Source organism: Physeter macrocephalus, chromosome 5 (assembly GCF_002837175.3).
Source record: "Physeter macrocephalus isolate SW-GA chromosome 5, ASM283717v5, whole genome shotgun sequence".
Classification (NCBI taxonomy): Eukaryota; Metazoa; Chordata; class Mammalia; order Artiodactyla; family Physeteridae; genus Physeter; species Physeter macrocephalus.
The window spans coordinates 81695452-81714611 of NC_041218.1; the positions used below are offsets into that span (position 1 = coordinate 81695452).

General features: G+C 32.9%; 1 protein-coding gene across 1 annotated transcript in view; it reads left to right on the forward strand.

Annotated features, from left to right (window-relative positions):
• The window catches only part of SEMA3A (semaphorin 3A), a 548785-nt gene that overhangs the window by 335233 nt on the left and 194392 nt on the right, over positions 1–19160 (forward strand). The window contains exons 4-5 of the mRNA XM_024129840.3: positions 13506–13663; positions 18068–18130. Of these exons, the coding sequence (XP_023985608.1) occupies positions 13506–13663; positions 18068–18130 (221 nt within the window). The remainder of the gene's footprint in view (positions 1–13505; positions 13664–18067; positions 18131–19160) is intronic.

Genomic DNA, 19160 nt, shown 5'->3' on the forward strand with positions numbered 1-19160 from the left:
TCCTCCTGGACCGGGGCACGAACCCGTGTCCCCTGCATCAGCAGGCGGACTCTCAACCACTGCGCCACCAGGGAAGCCCGAAAAAGAATGCTTTTATATTAAAAGAAAAAAAAAAAATGATTCAGTGTCATACAAGGTGGGTAAACATTGGGTTTAATAGAGTTTCCTCAAGCAAATTTCCTTACCTCCAAAAGTCTTCAATGTCTTAATTTGAAGTATAATATTATGATATATGTAGCATTCTCTCAAACTCGTTTTCTCATGGAATCCTTTATTCCATGAAGCATCAAAAGAAACTGTTGTTTTATAGAAATATACCAGTATAGCATCATTCATTCGTTCATCTGCATGTATGTTTGCTTTCATTAGGCAAAGAGACAGGATCAACAGTTCTTAATATATAGATAATGTCAAGTGAACGTCACAGAAAATATTTTCTAACTTTTGTCTGGGATACTTAAGATTTTATACCCACATGCTTTTCCTGTTTAGTTTTCTGTTTACTAATCATAAGAAATATAGTAGAAGGTAGAAAGAAAATAAAAGACTTTATGATTAAAATTAAATTTCACTACAGTATTAGTTTGAACCTCAATTAGAGTATTTAAAGAGGAAGTTCATGATAGAATTAATTATTTAACGAAAAAATACATTTAAGAAAAGATTGGCCACAAAAACAGTATAAGGCCAAGTATAAGAATCCATTTAAGCAGAGATTAAAACATGTGCTTTTTTATTTTTTATGGTCTTTCTTTTGGGAAGAAAATAGGCATCTTTTAATCCCCATTTTGTCCTCACATGAGTATAAGGTAAGAGTTCTAAGGTCAATGATAACTCTGCTGCAATGTATATTAAATCAATGTGTGTACTTTTTCTGAATGTTACAAGTCAACTACTGATAGTTCAAACGCTCTCTCTTTCTTTGTTTGCAAGGATGATAACTAACTGTATGGATGTGGATGATGTGCCTTTCCTGATAGATCCTCTTTTGACTTAAAGTCTGTTGATTGCCCCTTTTGCAATAAGAGCATTTTCAACTACCTGAATCAAGACTTTCATAATATCACTTACTGGTTCTTGACAGCTAATGAAGTGTCAAAGCAGGGCTGATAAACTCCAGAGCCTATCAAGAGGGCCGAGTGTAGCATTTTTTAGATTCTGATTTACTAAATGAGGTGGAAGTCATTATGTTCATCAAACTCAACTATGAACTTTTAAACTAATTTCTTGACTTTTTTAAGGAGAAGTAATTTCTTATTGAGTACTTGGAAATGGTAAAGCAACAGTTATATTGGGAAAAAGTAGAAAATCTTTCTCAATTTTGTAATTATACTAGTTTCTACACTTTTTGAGTTTTATCAGTAGTGGCATTTAGCCTAATAAGAAACAAATGCCTGTTTTAAATAACACCCTTACAAGATTAATATAAAATTAAAATAAATTTTAAAAATCTTGGAAATCTTGTTAAAAATGCATTGCTGCTTAGGGACACAGCCAAATACATAACCTCAACTTTTAAAGCAAGTTTTGTGCGGTGGAAGTACATAAGTTGCCATTTTCATAACAATTGATTAATTTGAATAGAAAGTTAAAATATGTGTCTTTGAAGAAATAAACATGTTCCAATTTTAAGTATATAAAATTACTTTCTATTATTTAATCCAAAGTTTAGTGATAACAATATTGTTATAAAGACATGATCGACAGATAATCTATTAACTATTTACATGCAAAATCAACAAGTATCAGGAAAATGAAAGTATTAAGATATCAGTGACCTTAGATAATGTGAAAGGACTCTAGTTGCTCACATTGAGCTACTCCGAGGGTTTTATTAGGACTGAATAGCACTAACACGCACTTTCTCTCCCTGCAGTTCTAAAGGCAAATTTTACCCCTGTTATTCTCTGCATTCAGACTAATGGGAGTGTCTAATTTTGAGTGTGTATTGTGGCCAGCAGGGATTAAAGGGAGATCATGTTTCGCTCTAAACAAGGTTTATTACTTATCATTCTAACATTGTTATTAGTGCTTTGTTTTGGTTTTTCTTTTGCTGTTTTTTTAAGAGGAAAACAACCACATTTCTTGATGAAGTATAGAAGGAAGTTTAAAAAGAACTTAAGCTGTTTTTTTTTTTTTTTGCCTACTCTTGAAAAAGAGGTAAATCTTGTTCTGAATTAGATGTTTGTCTTGTGGGGATTAACGTCTGTGTGTCCTGTATTGGTCTAGAGAATCTTTAGTGTCTGCTGTCCTGTCCAGCCCAGAGATGTGCTTGATTTAATGGGCCCTGGGAGAGCAAGGATTTTCCACAAACAAGCTGGATTTTTAGCTTCATCCTAGGGAATCACTTAGTTGTCCTTTGGGCTCTTAAACCAAACCTGGCTCACATTATATTTAATTTCAATCCCAGAACAGTTCTAAACACAAACCAATCTTGGAATATATTTACAGTAGAATGTTTTGGGAAAAGAGAATAGAATAATTTAAACGTCTCATTTTCTGTATAAGGTAAAATTCTTAAATTATTTTGTTTCTATACAAAATTAATTTTAGAAGTAGTACTATCAGATAACTTTACAAGAAATTATTTTGGCAGAGCAGAATATAGGAAAACTTAATTTTTCCCAAATTATCTACATAATCTATTTACCCCCATTTCATTAGGGCATCTGACTTCCATTGCTTAATTAGTTCTGAAATGTGTTCACTTCAAAATTAAATACATGATTAGGGGAAAAATACTTGTGGAGTTCCATCATAAATAGGATATTATTGTCATTAAGATTAGAATGTCCCCAGAACACATTGTGTGGTTTCATCTAGAGACTTTTTTTGAGTTCATTGGTTTTCAGCACCATCCTCTCTCATCTCCCTCCTACACCTCTGCAGGGAAATCTGATTCAAACAAAATCCTTTTATAAGTAAGCCTGAAGCCTTCATGATCAAAATGTATTCATTCTAGTTATAGAGGTGGGACGTGCCAAGTGAATGCCCTCCCTCCCCCATTCCCCAAAAAAGACAATTAAAAAAACATCTCAGGTGAACAACTTCTATTTTTCAACTGACAAACTTAAATTGCATTTGTTTGTGGCACTCAGATACTATGTAGTTTAGAGAATGAAGAGACTAGGAGTAGTAAGGGCAGCAGGATAAATTATGAGTTATCTAACCCATATGCACTATTATACATGATAAACATATCCATTTTACCCACCTAATCGGAAATCCATCATTCATTCATTCAGTAAACATATAGTAAACACCTCTGTCAGCCAAATCTGGGGTTTAGGTAATTCCTACCCCCAGCTACACACAGCTGCCTCTTGGATTTGGTTACTTAATTTATCCTTGGGAATATTCACATCATCTTCTGGACTTCCTTGTGACCTTCTCTCTCCTTCCCAACTCTAAGAATTAAATAGATTCTTGTCTCAGTTACAAAGGGACACCCACAAACACTGAATTACATATGTTTTCTAGTAAGTTCACGCTTGGACATATCAGTTTTTGTCAGTGATTAAGGAAAACTTTTTTTGCTCCCATAAATGTGTTTTGGGATGGAAATAATGGAAAAATACTGATTAAATACTCAATTTATTTCTTCAATAAAAGATCATATGCTCAGCATTAAGGCAATTCAAATAAATCATTCTTAAGCAGTTTTTAAAAAATTCTTATAGTGGGCATATGCAACAGATAATGGGTGTCTAAGTGGTTTATAACTATTTAATTCTCCATATGTGAATATTTTACACAGTTTTGTTACTGGAGAAATGAAATATTCAATTTGTAAGTATCAGAATAAGTTTGCTTTCTTTTAGTCATGTGGGGAAATGCTAGTTATTTGAAGAACACACTGAAACATATGCTGTGGTGTATGTAAATGGAATGACCAAGACTGCCTGAAAAATCAAACTTTCAATTATATTAATCAGATAAGTGTACTTTTTTTTTTTGCTTTGCTAATGATACAATGCTTACTACTCATAGGCAATTAATGCACAGTTGCTGGTGAACTGATTGATGATAGAAACCTGCCTGTAAAGGAGCCTTACAAATAAGACAAAAGACAGAATCTAGAAACAAATTTTAATCCTAGATCACTAGCCCATCACTTAAAGCACCAAATTAAACTGATTGGAATTGTAAAAGAAGTATCTACATTTCAGTTCTAAATTTTTACTGACTAATCATCTTGCACAGAAATGAGTGATCAGTTATAATATATGTTTGTATTAATTTTGTCCACATTGAAACATTTAGTTGATTTAAGTAATAATGACATTTAAACTTTCATTGTTATTGTTCCAAGAAGTAAAAATTAACATTATGCATTAGTTATTTTGTTAATCGTTTCCAACTTTTTTTTTTTTTTTTTTTTGATTATGTGCTTGTGCCCTAAACTTAACTGCCATCAGCCATCAGGCAGCAAAAATAAGAAGAAAAAATTAAAGTCACAATTTTTTAGAAATTTATTTAGAAAGAGCATTGAACTGAGAGCTAGGAGACTTGAATTTAAACCTGGCCTCTGCAGCTGTTAATGGTAGAGTCACTCATGCTCTTTTGCAAATGGAGGCAATCAGACTACAATCTAAAGATCCTTCTAGATCTCAAATTCAATAATTAATTATCTAGTTAATCATTTCCTCTACAGATAATTAGACCCATATGCCACTGTGGTAACTTTATATCTAAAAGAACTAAACACATAGTCTAATGCCCATGCAGATAAATGGCATGCAATTAATGCGTTCGTGTGTGTAATGGTCAAAGTTTGTGGGGCATCAGAGGAGGGAGTAATACCTACTAATTCTCAAGGCTTTCATAGGAGAGATGGCTTCTAACTACCTTGAAGCATGAGAACATGGAAAATAAACTAGAAGCAAGAGGGGGGAGGCTAGATAGAAGAGTAAACTGGCCATTTCTGATAGAATTGTGGGAACTTATAGAAATAGGCATAGAACAAGGTAGCAAAGGAAGATTAGGGACTGTGACTTTTATTAGGGAGACTGAGCAAAGGTGATAGTGGTGGGTGTAGGTGCTTTTTTTAAAAATAAAAACATTACATTTTTGAAATTGGCTCTGGTCAATTTTTGTAATAATGCCTTGAACAATATGTTAAAATTGAGAGGCATTGAAGATAGGGGACCAGTTAAAAACTATTGCTATAAACTATAGCAATAAACTATTGCTATTGCAATAATTTTTGTGTTTACTGTTACTAAACAAAACTCTGAAAAACTTTATTCATGTGATTATTATATGTAAAATGACTATGGCAGTGCTTAGCACATAGAATTTTTTAAAATAGCCATTTTATAGCCACATTATAAATAATTTAGGGTTTAGATGGCATAATTTTATTGGTTATTTGAATGTAATATATAATTAGAAAATCTAGTCTATAATCTGACATATATATCACAACATTTACTTATTCCTAGATGTTATTACATTTACTTTTTCTGAGTTTTTGCTGCATTTTTTTTTAAAAGGTGTTTCAAATACTATTTATTGAGACACTTGCTTCTATGTGCCAAGACTAGGTATATACCAGGAAAAGGTTCTAGGACTAGGAATACAAATATAGGTAAAAGCAGCATATTTTAACTCTAGAAAGGGATCCAAAAAGATAAAGCGGTGATTAACCTACGTTATTACATGGTACTGTTTCACAAAGGAAGGCATGGTATACTGTCCCTTAGGAGGCTGGAGAATTCACAGGAGAGGCTTAACCTAGATCCTGAAATCTGAGTAGGTTCACACGGTAAGTGAACACGGAAACCATTGCGAGATAGACCACATTTTAAGCTGTGGTAACTATAGATAGCAGGCCATTGAGGTAACTGGAAACAATTCTACCCATGCATGCATGTGTGTGTGTGTGTGTATGTAAATATATGTATTTATAAATCGTTATATATAGGTACATACACACACACAATCTACTGGTGAACGAGCCCAAAAACGTGTGGAAAATACAAAGGGCTCAAATGATACGTTGGAAATTTCTAGGCAGGTTTTAAAGAGGCAGGTGATGTAATATCTGTGCTTTTAAGTTTGATCCATTCCTTGTTTGAATGAATATATTACTAGGAAGTTGTTATTGCTGTAGTTTCTTGAATGGGTGGGTGGTCTGTATCCTTAAACCTTGCAAGTTTCAGAATGTCTGATATTGCCTCTCTTTCTTGCTGGGTATAAACTTATTGAGTCACATAGGTTTTCAGTTGGGTATTTGCACAAATTCCTTTTTTGTTTTCTGGCAAATAATCTTGCTTTCAATAAGGATGAAGCCCACCTGATAACTTTCCTTCAGTAGGTGACTGGGTTTTTATTCATGGATTCCAAATATATTCTTCCTTTATTTAGGAAGTTCCATAACTGATCCTCTGTGAGATTAGATTTTCCTGGAAGATGGTGACATTTCAGTCTGCAGATATGTTTATTTTTAGGTTTTATTTCCTATCTTTTATTCTTGTTATCTTCCCAATCAATTTCATCTCTTTCAATGAAAATTCGATTTTGTTATTACTTAGTTTGGAACTTTGGCAACAAGAGTCAATCCTCTCTTTTCTATGTCAATTCCTCTTTCCTATGCTTTTCAATTGCATTTTGGTCCACTTTTTATCTCCTTCTGGAGAGTTCACTCTCTCACTGTTGGAGTATACAATTGTTGTTTTGACTGGAAAACAAGCTTCAAATTTTTAAATATATTTTCTTCTAGGAAAATATATTCTTTATTCTTTCATATTTTGGCGATTGGTGTGTGTCTTGTGAAACTCCATCAAAGACACTGTGGAGTAGTCTGGTGTTCACACCTCCTACTCCTGCCCTCACTGTAGTTTATCTACAGTGATTTCCTTTAGTAGAAGGATAATGCACACACATTAAATATTGAGCATGTGTGTGTTGTTAGAACAGTACTTGGCATATAAGTGTTTGTTATGATGTTGCTGCTGCTTTTGTACTTTAGTTGTACTTCTGCTTTTTATGGACATTTTCCAGTAATTTTATAGCCATATAGACTCCTACAGCTTGTTTTTGTAATAAAGCATTTATGGATGGAAGGTTTGTGATTTGTTACGTTTTAGTTACTAATTACATCATACCTGGGATACTTGTTTTGTAGAAAGATTATTCTGGAGGCAGTGCATAACATGGCTTGTTGGTATAAACCTAGAAAGGAAGTTCTGTTAGAAGATAATTAGAATAATCAAGGGAAGAAATTATAAGGAATTGAACTATGACAGTGGCAGTGAGGATATAAGCTAAAGCAAGTTACAGGAGAAATTATAGTGTTGAACAAAACTGAAGTGATGGAATGGGTCTCTGGATGATGAAGAGGCTCTGGTTTGTACAATTCTTTGGATGAGTGATACTTGCGACCAGTTAAAAAATGTACAGAAAGGTGATGATGTAAATGGAAAAAAGAAAAGGGAGTGAGTTCTGATCAATTCCTGCAGACTCAGATATTTGTGCAATATGTAAATAGAGGTTACTAGTAAGCCTTTGTTTGGCTTTTGGGGGGAAAAAATCTGTCTTTGAAGACATACGTATGAGACATGTCAAAATACTGCTAGTGATGAAAGCCATAGTTGTGGATAAGATTATACACAGAGTTATTATTGTATGAAAAGACCAAGTACAGAGCAAATAAAATAATATAAATATTTAAGAAACTCTTAACTAAGGTGAATTATGTGATAGTGAGAGGTAACCTAACTTCTCAACAATCAGTTCTTAGTGTTCTCCAGAGTATATTCTTATATTTCTCACTTTTTCTTTTCAATGATCATTTCTTAGTATTCTCAAAACTTCTACCTTCTTAGAGGTATTGCAGAGGGGCATAGAGCCTGGCCTCTGGTGTTAGGAATTAGAATCTTGACTCTACATCTCACAAGCTTTATGACCTAGGATATTCCCGATATCTATCTGAGTCAATTTCTTCATGATAAAAAATTTCCACCTCAAACTGTTGTTGTGGGCCTTATATAAATATACTAATCATTCAGCAGTTTTTTTGGCACATACTAGCACTGAAAACTTATTTCCTTTGTATTTTCTCTTCTGTCTACTGGTTTTAATTCATGTCCTCTTACACTTCCTTGTAAGGAGGTTAAAAAACTAGTCCTTGATGAACAAAATAAAGTCAGAAAAATAAGGTGAATTTTCCCACAATATAACTTTATTCATCTCTAAAAATTATTCTTTATCTGTGTTTTTTTGGTCCTTTCTAAACTTTCTGCTGATTAAATAAAATTCCTTCTCCTCTTTGTATGAAATGATAATGATGGTAAATAGCACTTGTTTTGTTGTTTTGTTTTTATAATGCAACCTTTCCTTTCAACCCTTATTTTGTTTTTGGAAATTTAACTAATCTAGGAAGTGATGAAATACAGAATCTCAAAATTTGGGAACCTTGATGAACTTTCCAATATTTACAAATATCTAGATGTGATCATCATTTACTCAAAATATTTTGGCATCATATAGACCAAACTTTGACTCCTTTAAATAGGATCTTTATTCTATGAAAAGGACAAAGTTCAAGTCATGGAAAAAGGACATAAGCCTAAAGCCATCAATGAATACAGGCAATTCATTAGATCCAGCAACTGGTGGGGTCCTATTACCTTTCATGCTATAAAACTTAGAGAAGGGAGGGTATTGAAGTGAGGGAGAAAGGAAGGAGGAGAGAAATAGAAATAGAAATGTCATGGAAGTCAGAAAAATAGAGAACAGGATGGCTATTGTTCGGATTTGAGGTCAAGTGTACAGCAGTTCTCTATCCAACTATAAAAAAAGTCTAGTTCTGGGCGGTCTTGCATTCCAGAAAGCAGTATTCACTTTATTGCCTTTTTGAAATCTGATTTAATCATTGTAATGTAATCATCTGTATAAATCTGTGCTTATCCTAAAGATAATCAGGATACCACAGGAACTGTACAACTTTCTTATGTAGAGCTGAATCTACATATGTGATTTTGATGTAAATTTTGTCACCTTTTTTTTTCTTTTCATATATTAAATATACAAGAAGAGCATTAACTTATAAAATAATTTTTCAGTGTCTTAAATAACGTACTGATAGTGACTGCTAACAATGTCTTTTCCTTTGTCTTTACTCAAATAGAGCTACATTAGAGATCCTGATGAATTCAGGGGGAAAAGGCAAATCTGAAAATTTATAAATAAATAAGTATAATGAAAATGACAGTTGACTCATTAGAAAATAATCACGGTTCTTCTCCCATGATTATTTGATAGGATATTCTGATTAAAGAACAGATCCATTAAAATTTCTTTTCTCCTTTTGCTGCATGATATTTGATTTAAAAAATCTATCAAATGGATTTTATTTGTGTCTTGAACGTCATAAGATTCATAAGATTTTTTAGTATTACATCACAAGAGAATGCAGTCTATTTACAATTGAAAACAATGCTGCTTGAAATTATATGAATAGATTTTCCCTTCCAGAACATCTATACACTTATGCTTACTGTCTGCATTGTCTTATAGCCTGTCATAATAATAATGGTGATAATAGGTAGCATTTATTGAACACAAGCTATTTGCTTGGCCTTGTGACCACTTTATCTTTCATTTTGTCATTAAGCAAATTATAGAAACACTAAATCATTTGATGAATCTGGAATAAACAAAATGCTTAATTATCTTTCAAATTTAAGAATACATAGTTCATTAACAGTGCTTGTCTGAAATGGCACTTTTGATTACAGTCCTACATTTACTTTTCTCTATGGTTGACAAGGCATATAGAAGTTGAAGTAATATCTCAACAAGGGAAAAACTGAATTGCACCCAGAAAGAATTAGTGCTTTTTTATGCTTTAGTTTACTAGGATTCACCAAAGTCAAGCTGCTTCTATAGAAATTTAGGTTTTTCTAAAATAACATTTGTTGTTGTTTGACTAAATGTGAACATAGGCAAGATGTAAGAAAGTAGTGGAGTATTAAACATCTCATATTACTGAATATTAATTTTAGTTCCAATACCAATTTGTGTAATGGTAAGATTTACATAACAGAAGCTGAAAAGAAACACCTAAAATTCTTTGACTCTAAAGGAGTAAAGTCAAAGTTGAAGTTATTTAATATCAATTGCAGCTGAACATGTCTACATATAGGGAAAATAAAATCATACATTTAAGTTAAAAATCATAAAGGAAAACAGAATATTTAAAAATGTGAAATCTAGACTTTGAGAAAAAAATCTCTGATTTTAACCTAGGTTTTTTCACCCTGAAAAGTGGTGAGATAATCTAAGCAATCCAGAATTTGCCCTGGCTCACTGCCAAGAAGGTCTCAAAAAGATTCCCCTCTCAGTTACAAAGCAATGTGTAAATTCCCTGATACAGAGGAACATCTAAAGAAATTGTAGCAAAAGGAATGATGAGGCAAAATTAAGTACATTTGAAAGGAATGTAGAACAGCTGCTAACCTGTACTCCAGGAAAAATTGCCTTTTTGTTTAATGAAATGATCCAGCAGTAACGTTTTTTAAAGTGTAGTTTGTTTCTAGAGTGATTTCACATGTAAATGACTACAGACTTTCTCTAAGTTGTCGGTACCTAGAAACCAATAATTCTCCCTGAACTCAACCTGTAACATATTTTTCAATTGTATGAATATTTTCATTGTTTAAAATTGTGATATAGAAAGTCATTATTTTTGCTATTTAAAGTTCAGCATACAGAAATTGGCAAACAAAAAAGAATACTGTTCTTAATATGACCATTACATTTAATGTTAATGTAAATCAAGGAGCATAGTGCTCTTCTTATTTATCCCTTCACCATACAATATTACTGATGTTAACAATTTAGCACACTTGGTAAGATAGTAGAAAAGTACTTCTTTCATTCAACTCCATCTGGACCCTAATTTTCTACTTGTAGTCAAGAAGATCAAACATACTAATATTTAACCTCTACTTATACAAACAGGTAATCTTTAACTGAGTGTTTAGTATGCAAACTATTGCAGTAATTTTTTATGAATTATCTAATTTCACCTTCATAATAACTCTTGGGAGATTTATTATTAACCCCATCTTCCCGAACTCGAGGCCCAGGTAGTGTAAGGAACTAATGCTAGCTTACACACCTTGTACATACTGAGGTGTTGCTTGTGTTTTCACCTATAACTGTGACTCCATATTCTATGGCTGTAGTAGTTGTCTTCCTATAACTTCTTCCACGTTATGCTTAGACCTCTCTTACATGGTTTCTATGCATTTCAAATTAAAATCAATCCTTGTGTCTCTTAAATGACCCTCCCAATGATTAATATCTCTATGTAATTGTCTTGGTTTAGACTCAGCTGGCTTTTTAAATATTTTTAGTTTGCCTAGCTACCTATAGTTTAGTCTCTCTGGTATTAGGGTAGAATTATAGCGTTTAGAATTGGAAAGAAGAGTGAAGGCTATGTAGTCAATTTGATAAACAGATCTCTTTATACAGCCGTTCAGTCAATGCATGAATATATCCAGTGATACAGCCCCTGTCTCTGGTAATAGCCCTTTCCATCCTCACACAGCTCAGGGTGCCTGAAATATGTCTTACATTGACTCTCTGTAGCATTGATCCTTTACAGTCATTTCGTGAGAGGAATGGCATTTACATTCAGATATCATGTGGTGGATTCTCTGTTCTTTCTCTCTGGAGACTAACAGCTCTCATTTATTTCTGATATGACTTGCATGAATGAAACTCCCTTGATCTACTTCTTCCTTCCCTCCTTCCTTCCATTCTTCCTTCCTTCTTTTTTTTTTTTTTTTTTTGGTCAGAGGTAGAGAATAAGATAAGCCCAGTATTGTACTGTTTCTCATGAAGAAATTAGAAAAGCATCTTTTAACAATTTATTAACAATTCTTGTAATTTTGTGTGTAAGATGGATAGGTAGGTAGGTAGATAGATAGATAGGCAAGCATTCAATTTAATATTTATGACCTGGTAATATGGAAAAGAAACCATGTGAGTTGTGGATGATGAGCTATTAACTATATATCTCCTTACATGAGAGAATGACTTATCTGGTAGATAAGTCATTTATAGGAATGATTGTAATAATTGACAGTGTGATGCAGATTATGAGTAATTCAAGCAAAATATTACAAAGAAATTAATTCTATGAGAATTCTTAGGGATTGCATTTGAGCTAGCTTGGGAGAGTGATACTATTTTCTCTAGGTGGCATATAGTTGTAGATGTCAGGAACAATGGCAGGAAAGGCTAATAAGTGGACGACCACAGAGCATGTTTTCCTGGAGGGTTGTGGACATGAGAAAGAGTAACTGAGGTGGGGTCTAAACGCAAATGGTGTTGATCTGACCTTTAAAGCTAAGTTAAGGAGTTTGAACTTTATTCTCTATTAAAATAATATTTTTGATAAGATGGAAAAGGCAATAAGAGAAATAAAGCAGGCAACTTATCAAATGGCTAATGTCCTGGGATAGGGCTGGGACATTGAAGTGGAAGGGTCTTCATTTCGGCTTCCTCTCCTTGGAAGGCACATTCTGCATTTTATGGAGGCTGATGAAAAGGTTCTACTATGTGTGCATGGTAAAAATCTGAATCATTGATTCAGAACACATTTTGGAGACTCCTCAACATTTCTATCCCATGAGAGATGTGTTGTGGTGGTGTATATATATATATATATATATATGTATTTATATTTATATTTATAAACCTAACTTCAGTTGAAGCAGATAAAGAAAACCTCTTTGGTGATGATCAACACTTACCTCTCTAGTGCAAAGGTGGACTTACTGTTATTTCTACCTGAAGATGTTTTTCTCACTTAAGGTGTAGGTCTCAAAATGTTCAGTATTTGCCTGTTCACAGCAAAAGCAAATTGGAACTCAATAACAAACTGAAAAATTGGGGTCATATAGTAAAATTTATTTAATTCAGTGTTTTCATAAAAGCCTAACTCAGTTTATCTACTATATATGTAAGGTACAAAATGTTACAAAGGATTTAGATGGTGAAGTTAATGATTTAATGGTCAAAAAGACGTAAATAAAAAGAGGCCTCAAACAACCTAGGAGGTTAAACAGTGTTTTCCCCACACTACCTCTGCTCTGTTGGCTCCTATGCTTATCCTTCTAGCAATGACTTGGAGCAAATGAAACCACTTAAACAAGTCTTAGTAAAGTTAAAGACATTTTGTATACAAAGTGACCATTCTAATCTATTACTACATGCGGAGATTGCACCAGCCCAATTGTTTGGACAAGGTATCTCTCTCCTTTCTTCTGTAGGAGTGTGTGGTCTTGAATATGAAATCAGCAAACTAATAGGAGTATAATTCCCACTTCAATGAAATGTAAAGAAGTCCTGTATAGTTTTTAGTACCGCAAAGAATAACCGCTGATTGGTAACTACAGCAGGCAGTAGCCACATTACCATGTACCAATAGTCTGTCCTCATATAGGACCTCACATTAACACGCAATGTCTTTCTTTGTTACCTTGCAGAAATGTTGGAATCCAACAATGTGATCACTTTCAATGGCTTGGCCAACAGCTCCAGTTATCATACCTTCCTTTTGGATGAGGAACGGAGTAGGCTGTATGTTGGAGCAAAGGATCACATATTTTCATTCAACCTGGTTAATATCAAGGATTTTCAAAAGGTATCTTTATTCTAATATATGTACTATAATTCTTTTGAAACAATTCAAGTTACATACAATTTTCTAGTTATTTAACAGGGTGACAACTGAAAAAAATTGTTTAAATTAATATTTTATCTTTTCAGACACAAATAAAAATAAGGCACTGATCTGACTGTCACAAATCAATGGATGCAGTTATTAGGGAGGAAACTGTAGTATTTTCAGTGATCATTATAAGAAATACTAACTTTAGCTTATTCTTCCACAGTTGTATCATTTTTCCTGCATAAAATTAAATACCTAAAGCATTATAGAAATATATCATAATTGATTTCATGTACTAGGTATATATATTTATATATAATTTACATATCTCTCTATATTGCCAGCAGTTGCAGAGTTCATCAGTCATCATACACATGCCTCATCTGAATGTCGCCTGCGTTTGGAAAGTTTGTTAGAACACAGGCACTCTCATTCATTTACATATTGTCTATATCTGCTTTCATTCTACAATGGCAGAGCTGAGTAGTTGTGATAGAAATCATCTGGATCACAAAGCCTAAAATATTTACTATCTGGCCTTTAAAACAAAAAAGTTGGCCAAACCCTGATCACAAAAATCAGTTTTCAGTGTCAGGTTTTTGCAAATATGGACATTTAGACACTAGCCTTCTATCAGTATTTTTAATATACTTTATTGTGTTCCTGGATTATTTAACAAGCTATACAGTTTGGAAAATAAACATGGGTTGACAGATTAGTGGAAATTGTGCTACTGAGTCTATATGCTGTATTCTAAGTCAAACATTTTTTTTTCAGTCGGTATTTCCTGTCAGTTCTCTGAGAAACAAAGATCTTTATGCAACAGCTTTCCCAAGAGTGGAAATATAACATGCTTTTTAGGGTGCATACACTTTAGTGTACATATGTGTGTGTGTGTATATATATATATAATTAGTTTTGCTGCTTCTTAACACTCAGGGTTTTAAAGTCGTGTGCCTCAACTTCTTATAAACTGTAACATATTGGACAGTTATTTTTAAAAAGTAACAGAATTGTAAAAAGCTTTTTTTCTGGTTGGAGAATGTTGTTTTGGGATAAAGTGAAGATTTAATTTCAGGGCTGATTCATGTCTCTAATAGAGTATACTGCTAAACCTAAGACTTTTACTTTTCTTCTATTACCCAAACATTAAAATTCTGACTATATATTAAGAGATTTGATTCATAACATATAGTCAAATAAAATAGCAATGCCCTTAATGATATATTTTGGAATTAAGATACAAAATTTAAAAATCACCTTGGATATTTCTTTTTTTGATTTTTCAATATATTAGATTTTGAAGCCTCCTCAGATTAACAATATCCCTAAGGTTATCTATTATCTAAGAAAACTGATTATCCATTGTTTTTTCTGAAATGATAAAAATATTTATCTTAGCATCTTTTGTAAAGGTCAAAAAATAAGCAAGTTTTTGTTGTTTTAGTGAAAGACAACCATCCTTTATAAAATGAATGAAAAATCAAAGATGATTAGGAAGACTACATATTTTAATAACAGGAGGTTATATCAGTTCAAATTTTCAGTGTTTATAGAATTTTCATCATTTTATGAAATCCATATATATGAAAATATGTATATACTTGTTATATCTATGTATCATATATATCTATGTATCTATAAATAGAAAATATTTGAGCACATCTCACCTCAGAATATATGTTTAGTGTATTCAACATTTTTTCTGAATAAATATTCTTAATTTGGTTTATATATTCAATTGGCTCTAAAATTGAAAAGAACTAAATTGTCATATAAACAACCTACTATTTTATAGGTAAGAAAAATCCTAGAGACATTTGTATGCCCAGGATGCATCACTTGTAATAAACATATACTGAAATAATGGGTTAAATAAAAGTTAGGTGACTTGTCCAATGTCATAGTGTTCTTATAGGCTCTTGATTCAAATCATTATTCTAATAATAGAAGACATATTTCTAATTTTAAAGCATTCATTTCAACATATTATTTAATTTTAATTATATCACACTGTTTATAAGGGTAAATACAATTTACTTAAGAATTATATGTTTGTCTATATCATCTCTTAATGCTCTTTTTAACCTATGTGTAACGTTATTCAACAACTTTTTCCTAAGCATCTAGTACTGTGATCAACTCTATAGGGGGCACTAGGGTATGTCACCAGTAATTCTTGAGGAACTTACAAGATAATACTAAAGATGTATGAGCATAAAGGTAAATACTAGGCCAATCCCTGTTAGAGACAAAAACACAGTCTCAGGTTTGGAAGGACCATGAAAAGACTCTTGGCCTTGGTAAAGGGCTCAGTCTCCTTAAGGCATAAATGCTTATTCAATAATGAGTAAGAGGAGCTACAATGGGTAGATGTATAGAAGCATAAAGAAGGGAAAGTCTAAAATAGATCATGAAGCACTCTGAATATGAGGGTAAGAAATTTAGGCACTGTTAACTGAGAAGTTTTTGAGCCAGAAGAAAAAATATCAACAGGTTAACAAATCTAACCAAAAGGTAGGAATTATTCTTCATGGAAATAGATGCTATTGGAAGGATAATTTATATATTTGTTCCATTGATTTATATTCTCATTAAACTTCTTTTCAAAAGAGCACTTTCTACACCAGAATTTATTTTACTCATGCCAGATCTTTAAGCTAATTTTTTTTTACCCTGATCTCTAACAAGTTGGGAGTATACACCCCTCTAAATATGAGAGAATTTAGCATGAATGTTAGCAAAATTACTTTTTATTAATATTTGTTGTAAGATAGAAATCACAAAATGAGGCCCATGTTGTGTCAATGCTGATAATCAAGAGCTAGGAGACTACGAGGAAACAACCTGCCCTTTTCAATTTAAAAAGTTATCTGTTTTAATAATCTGTGATTTTTGCACAATCTAGCTGGAAAGCTGAATATGACAGTCAATAAATCTTAGCTCTTCTATATATTATTTTTGTGTCCCAGAGAAAATTTATATTTGATCCTCCTCCTGTGTATGTTTTACTTTACTTACACAGACACACATGAAAAGAAAAGTACATGAAAAGGAAAAGAATACATAAATTAAGAGCTTCAAGTGGTAAAAATAAATCCATGTCCAAAAATTTTTAGGGCTTTATATTGTGACATGGACCTGAAATGCATTTGCCATGTCATCATAGGTTATTTCAATATGTCCTAAATTCTTGTTTATAAATGTGTTATATTTTGCTTTTTAATTCCCTAGATTGACTATCACAGCCTTTGCCCAAGTTTATGACCATTTATACTGAATTATCTAGAGGTTCCCAAATGAATGATAATCAGTCATTTTGAGACTAAAAGCTTTCTAGTAGACATGGATGATTAACTGCCATCATCTCTGGATTTTTCTTTTACATATGACTTTTTTTTTCCTGAAATTAACTAATGTTACGAGGAAAGAAAGATGAATAAAAAAAATTAAAATTGCTCTGCCCCAGTACAGATAGGAGTCATGGGAATTGCTCAGGGGAGTGGAAAATTTTATATTAAAATTTAGATGAGGGTATTTGAATTAATATTATTGAGGGAAATGCATCTACAATCCTCTAAGCCATGAGTCATGCCTTGATTTATCTACCACTGTCACTTGATTTATCTACCACTGTCACTGTATTCAAACAATACAGGAACCTTTGGAAAGATGAAGACCAAATATCAGGGATGAAAATACAGTTATTACACAGTTAGTCTGAGTTTTGCCCACAGTGGGGAAGGTGATTTTTTTTTAGAGCTATCTATTTGCTTCTTAATTTCCTCCTTTATCTCCTGAAATTATGTAGTGCTAATCTTACCTATTTTCCCTGTCCAAAAAAAAAAAAAATTCCTTTCTAAAATGGGTTCTTCTAACCCTATCAGTTGCTCATTCTAGCATGTCATGCTGAGATTTGAATTACAGAAATGGATCCAGAGCACCTGATGTTAAAATTTCAAAATCACTATTTTATGATAAAGACCAATTCATTTTGAAGACTGCAAGCCATATTCTATGCTTATTTCTTTCTCTCTTCACTAGATTCGCACGTGGTCTCAAGATGATCTCCCTTTCCCAACCTGCCTTACAATTCTTTCCATTGAACACTGCTTACATCCACTGACTACATAAATTTCTGTGTTGCTCAACTTTCATTTATACAGCAAAGCCTAATGGGTAGACAGAGAGTGAAAGATGTTAAGTTCAGGCCAATTAACTGATGCCACTGCAAAGTCTAAACTAAGAGGTTCCTGCCACATAATGCTTTATGGAACTTTCTTTATCTCAGTTGCTCCACTTGTTCTAACAGACTATAAGGTTGGATCTCTTAGAAAACTTAATTGGCAGAAAATAATGTTTCTTCTCTGCCCTTAGATTGTGTGGCCAGTGTCTTACACCAGAAGGGATGAATGCAAGTGGGCTGGAAAAGATATCCTGGTAAGTATCAATCTACTAAGTTATTTTAGTAATTGCATAAGGAATTTATTACTCTATCATCATTTTGGTTCAGTGTTATATTAAACACCATTCTTTGCTTCTGGACTTAGAAACAAATTAATGATATTTGATTTTGAATACTGACATTTTTATGTAAAGCACTGAAAATCTTATGTAAAGCAAATGGGTAGAAAATGACAATATACCTGAATAAAACAAAAATGTGTTCCTTTTGATGATTTATATACACAAAAGGTAATTAACAAAATGCATTTTTAGCATATATATGTATACTCAGTAAGTCAACTTATTTGTGCAGATTTGTTTTCATGTTAATTCCTCTTGAATTCCTTTTAAATGAAATGAAATTTTTCTTCTTCTGAGTCATCATGATTAAATTCTTCTCCTTCTTTCCATTTCATTCTATTCCTTTTCCTTTCCCCTTCTTTCTTTCTTACATTTCTTCTTTTTTCTTCTTCCTCCCTTAGAATTTCTCTCTTCCCTTCTCTCCTTCTTTCTCACATTTCATGCACTCATTCCTTAAATAAGTATAGATTGAGAAATGACTATGCAACAAACATTGTCTTGGGTACTACGGACAAAAGATGAGTGGATGGTAAGCAGTCCCTACAATGGTTTTACCACTGTTAGTAGGTAGAGGCCATTTTTCCTGAGGTAAACTTTGTCAGTAAAATTAAGTGGGCCACTGGTTTGAAGTGTAGCCAAGGATCTGCACAGATCATGAAAGGCAGTTATAATCATTTAAATCAATAAATTAACATGAATTCAGGATTTTAAATATAATTTGTATTATTTTATGTCTTATCAGATATTTTTGGATCCAAAACACAAGGAAATAAGTTTAAAAGTTTTGTCTCTATATTAGCATTTAGAAGAAATTTATTCTGTGTGCATAAAGACATAAATCAGGGGCTTCCCTGGTGGCGCAGTGGTTGCGCGTCCGCCTGCCGATGCAGGGGAACCGGGTTCGCGCCCCGGTCTGGGAGGATCCCACATGCCGCGGAGCGGC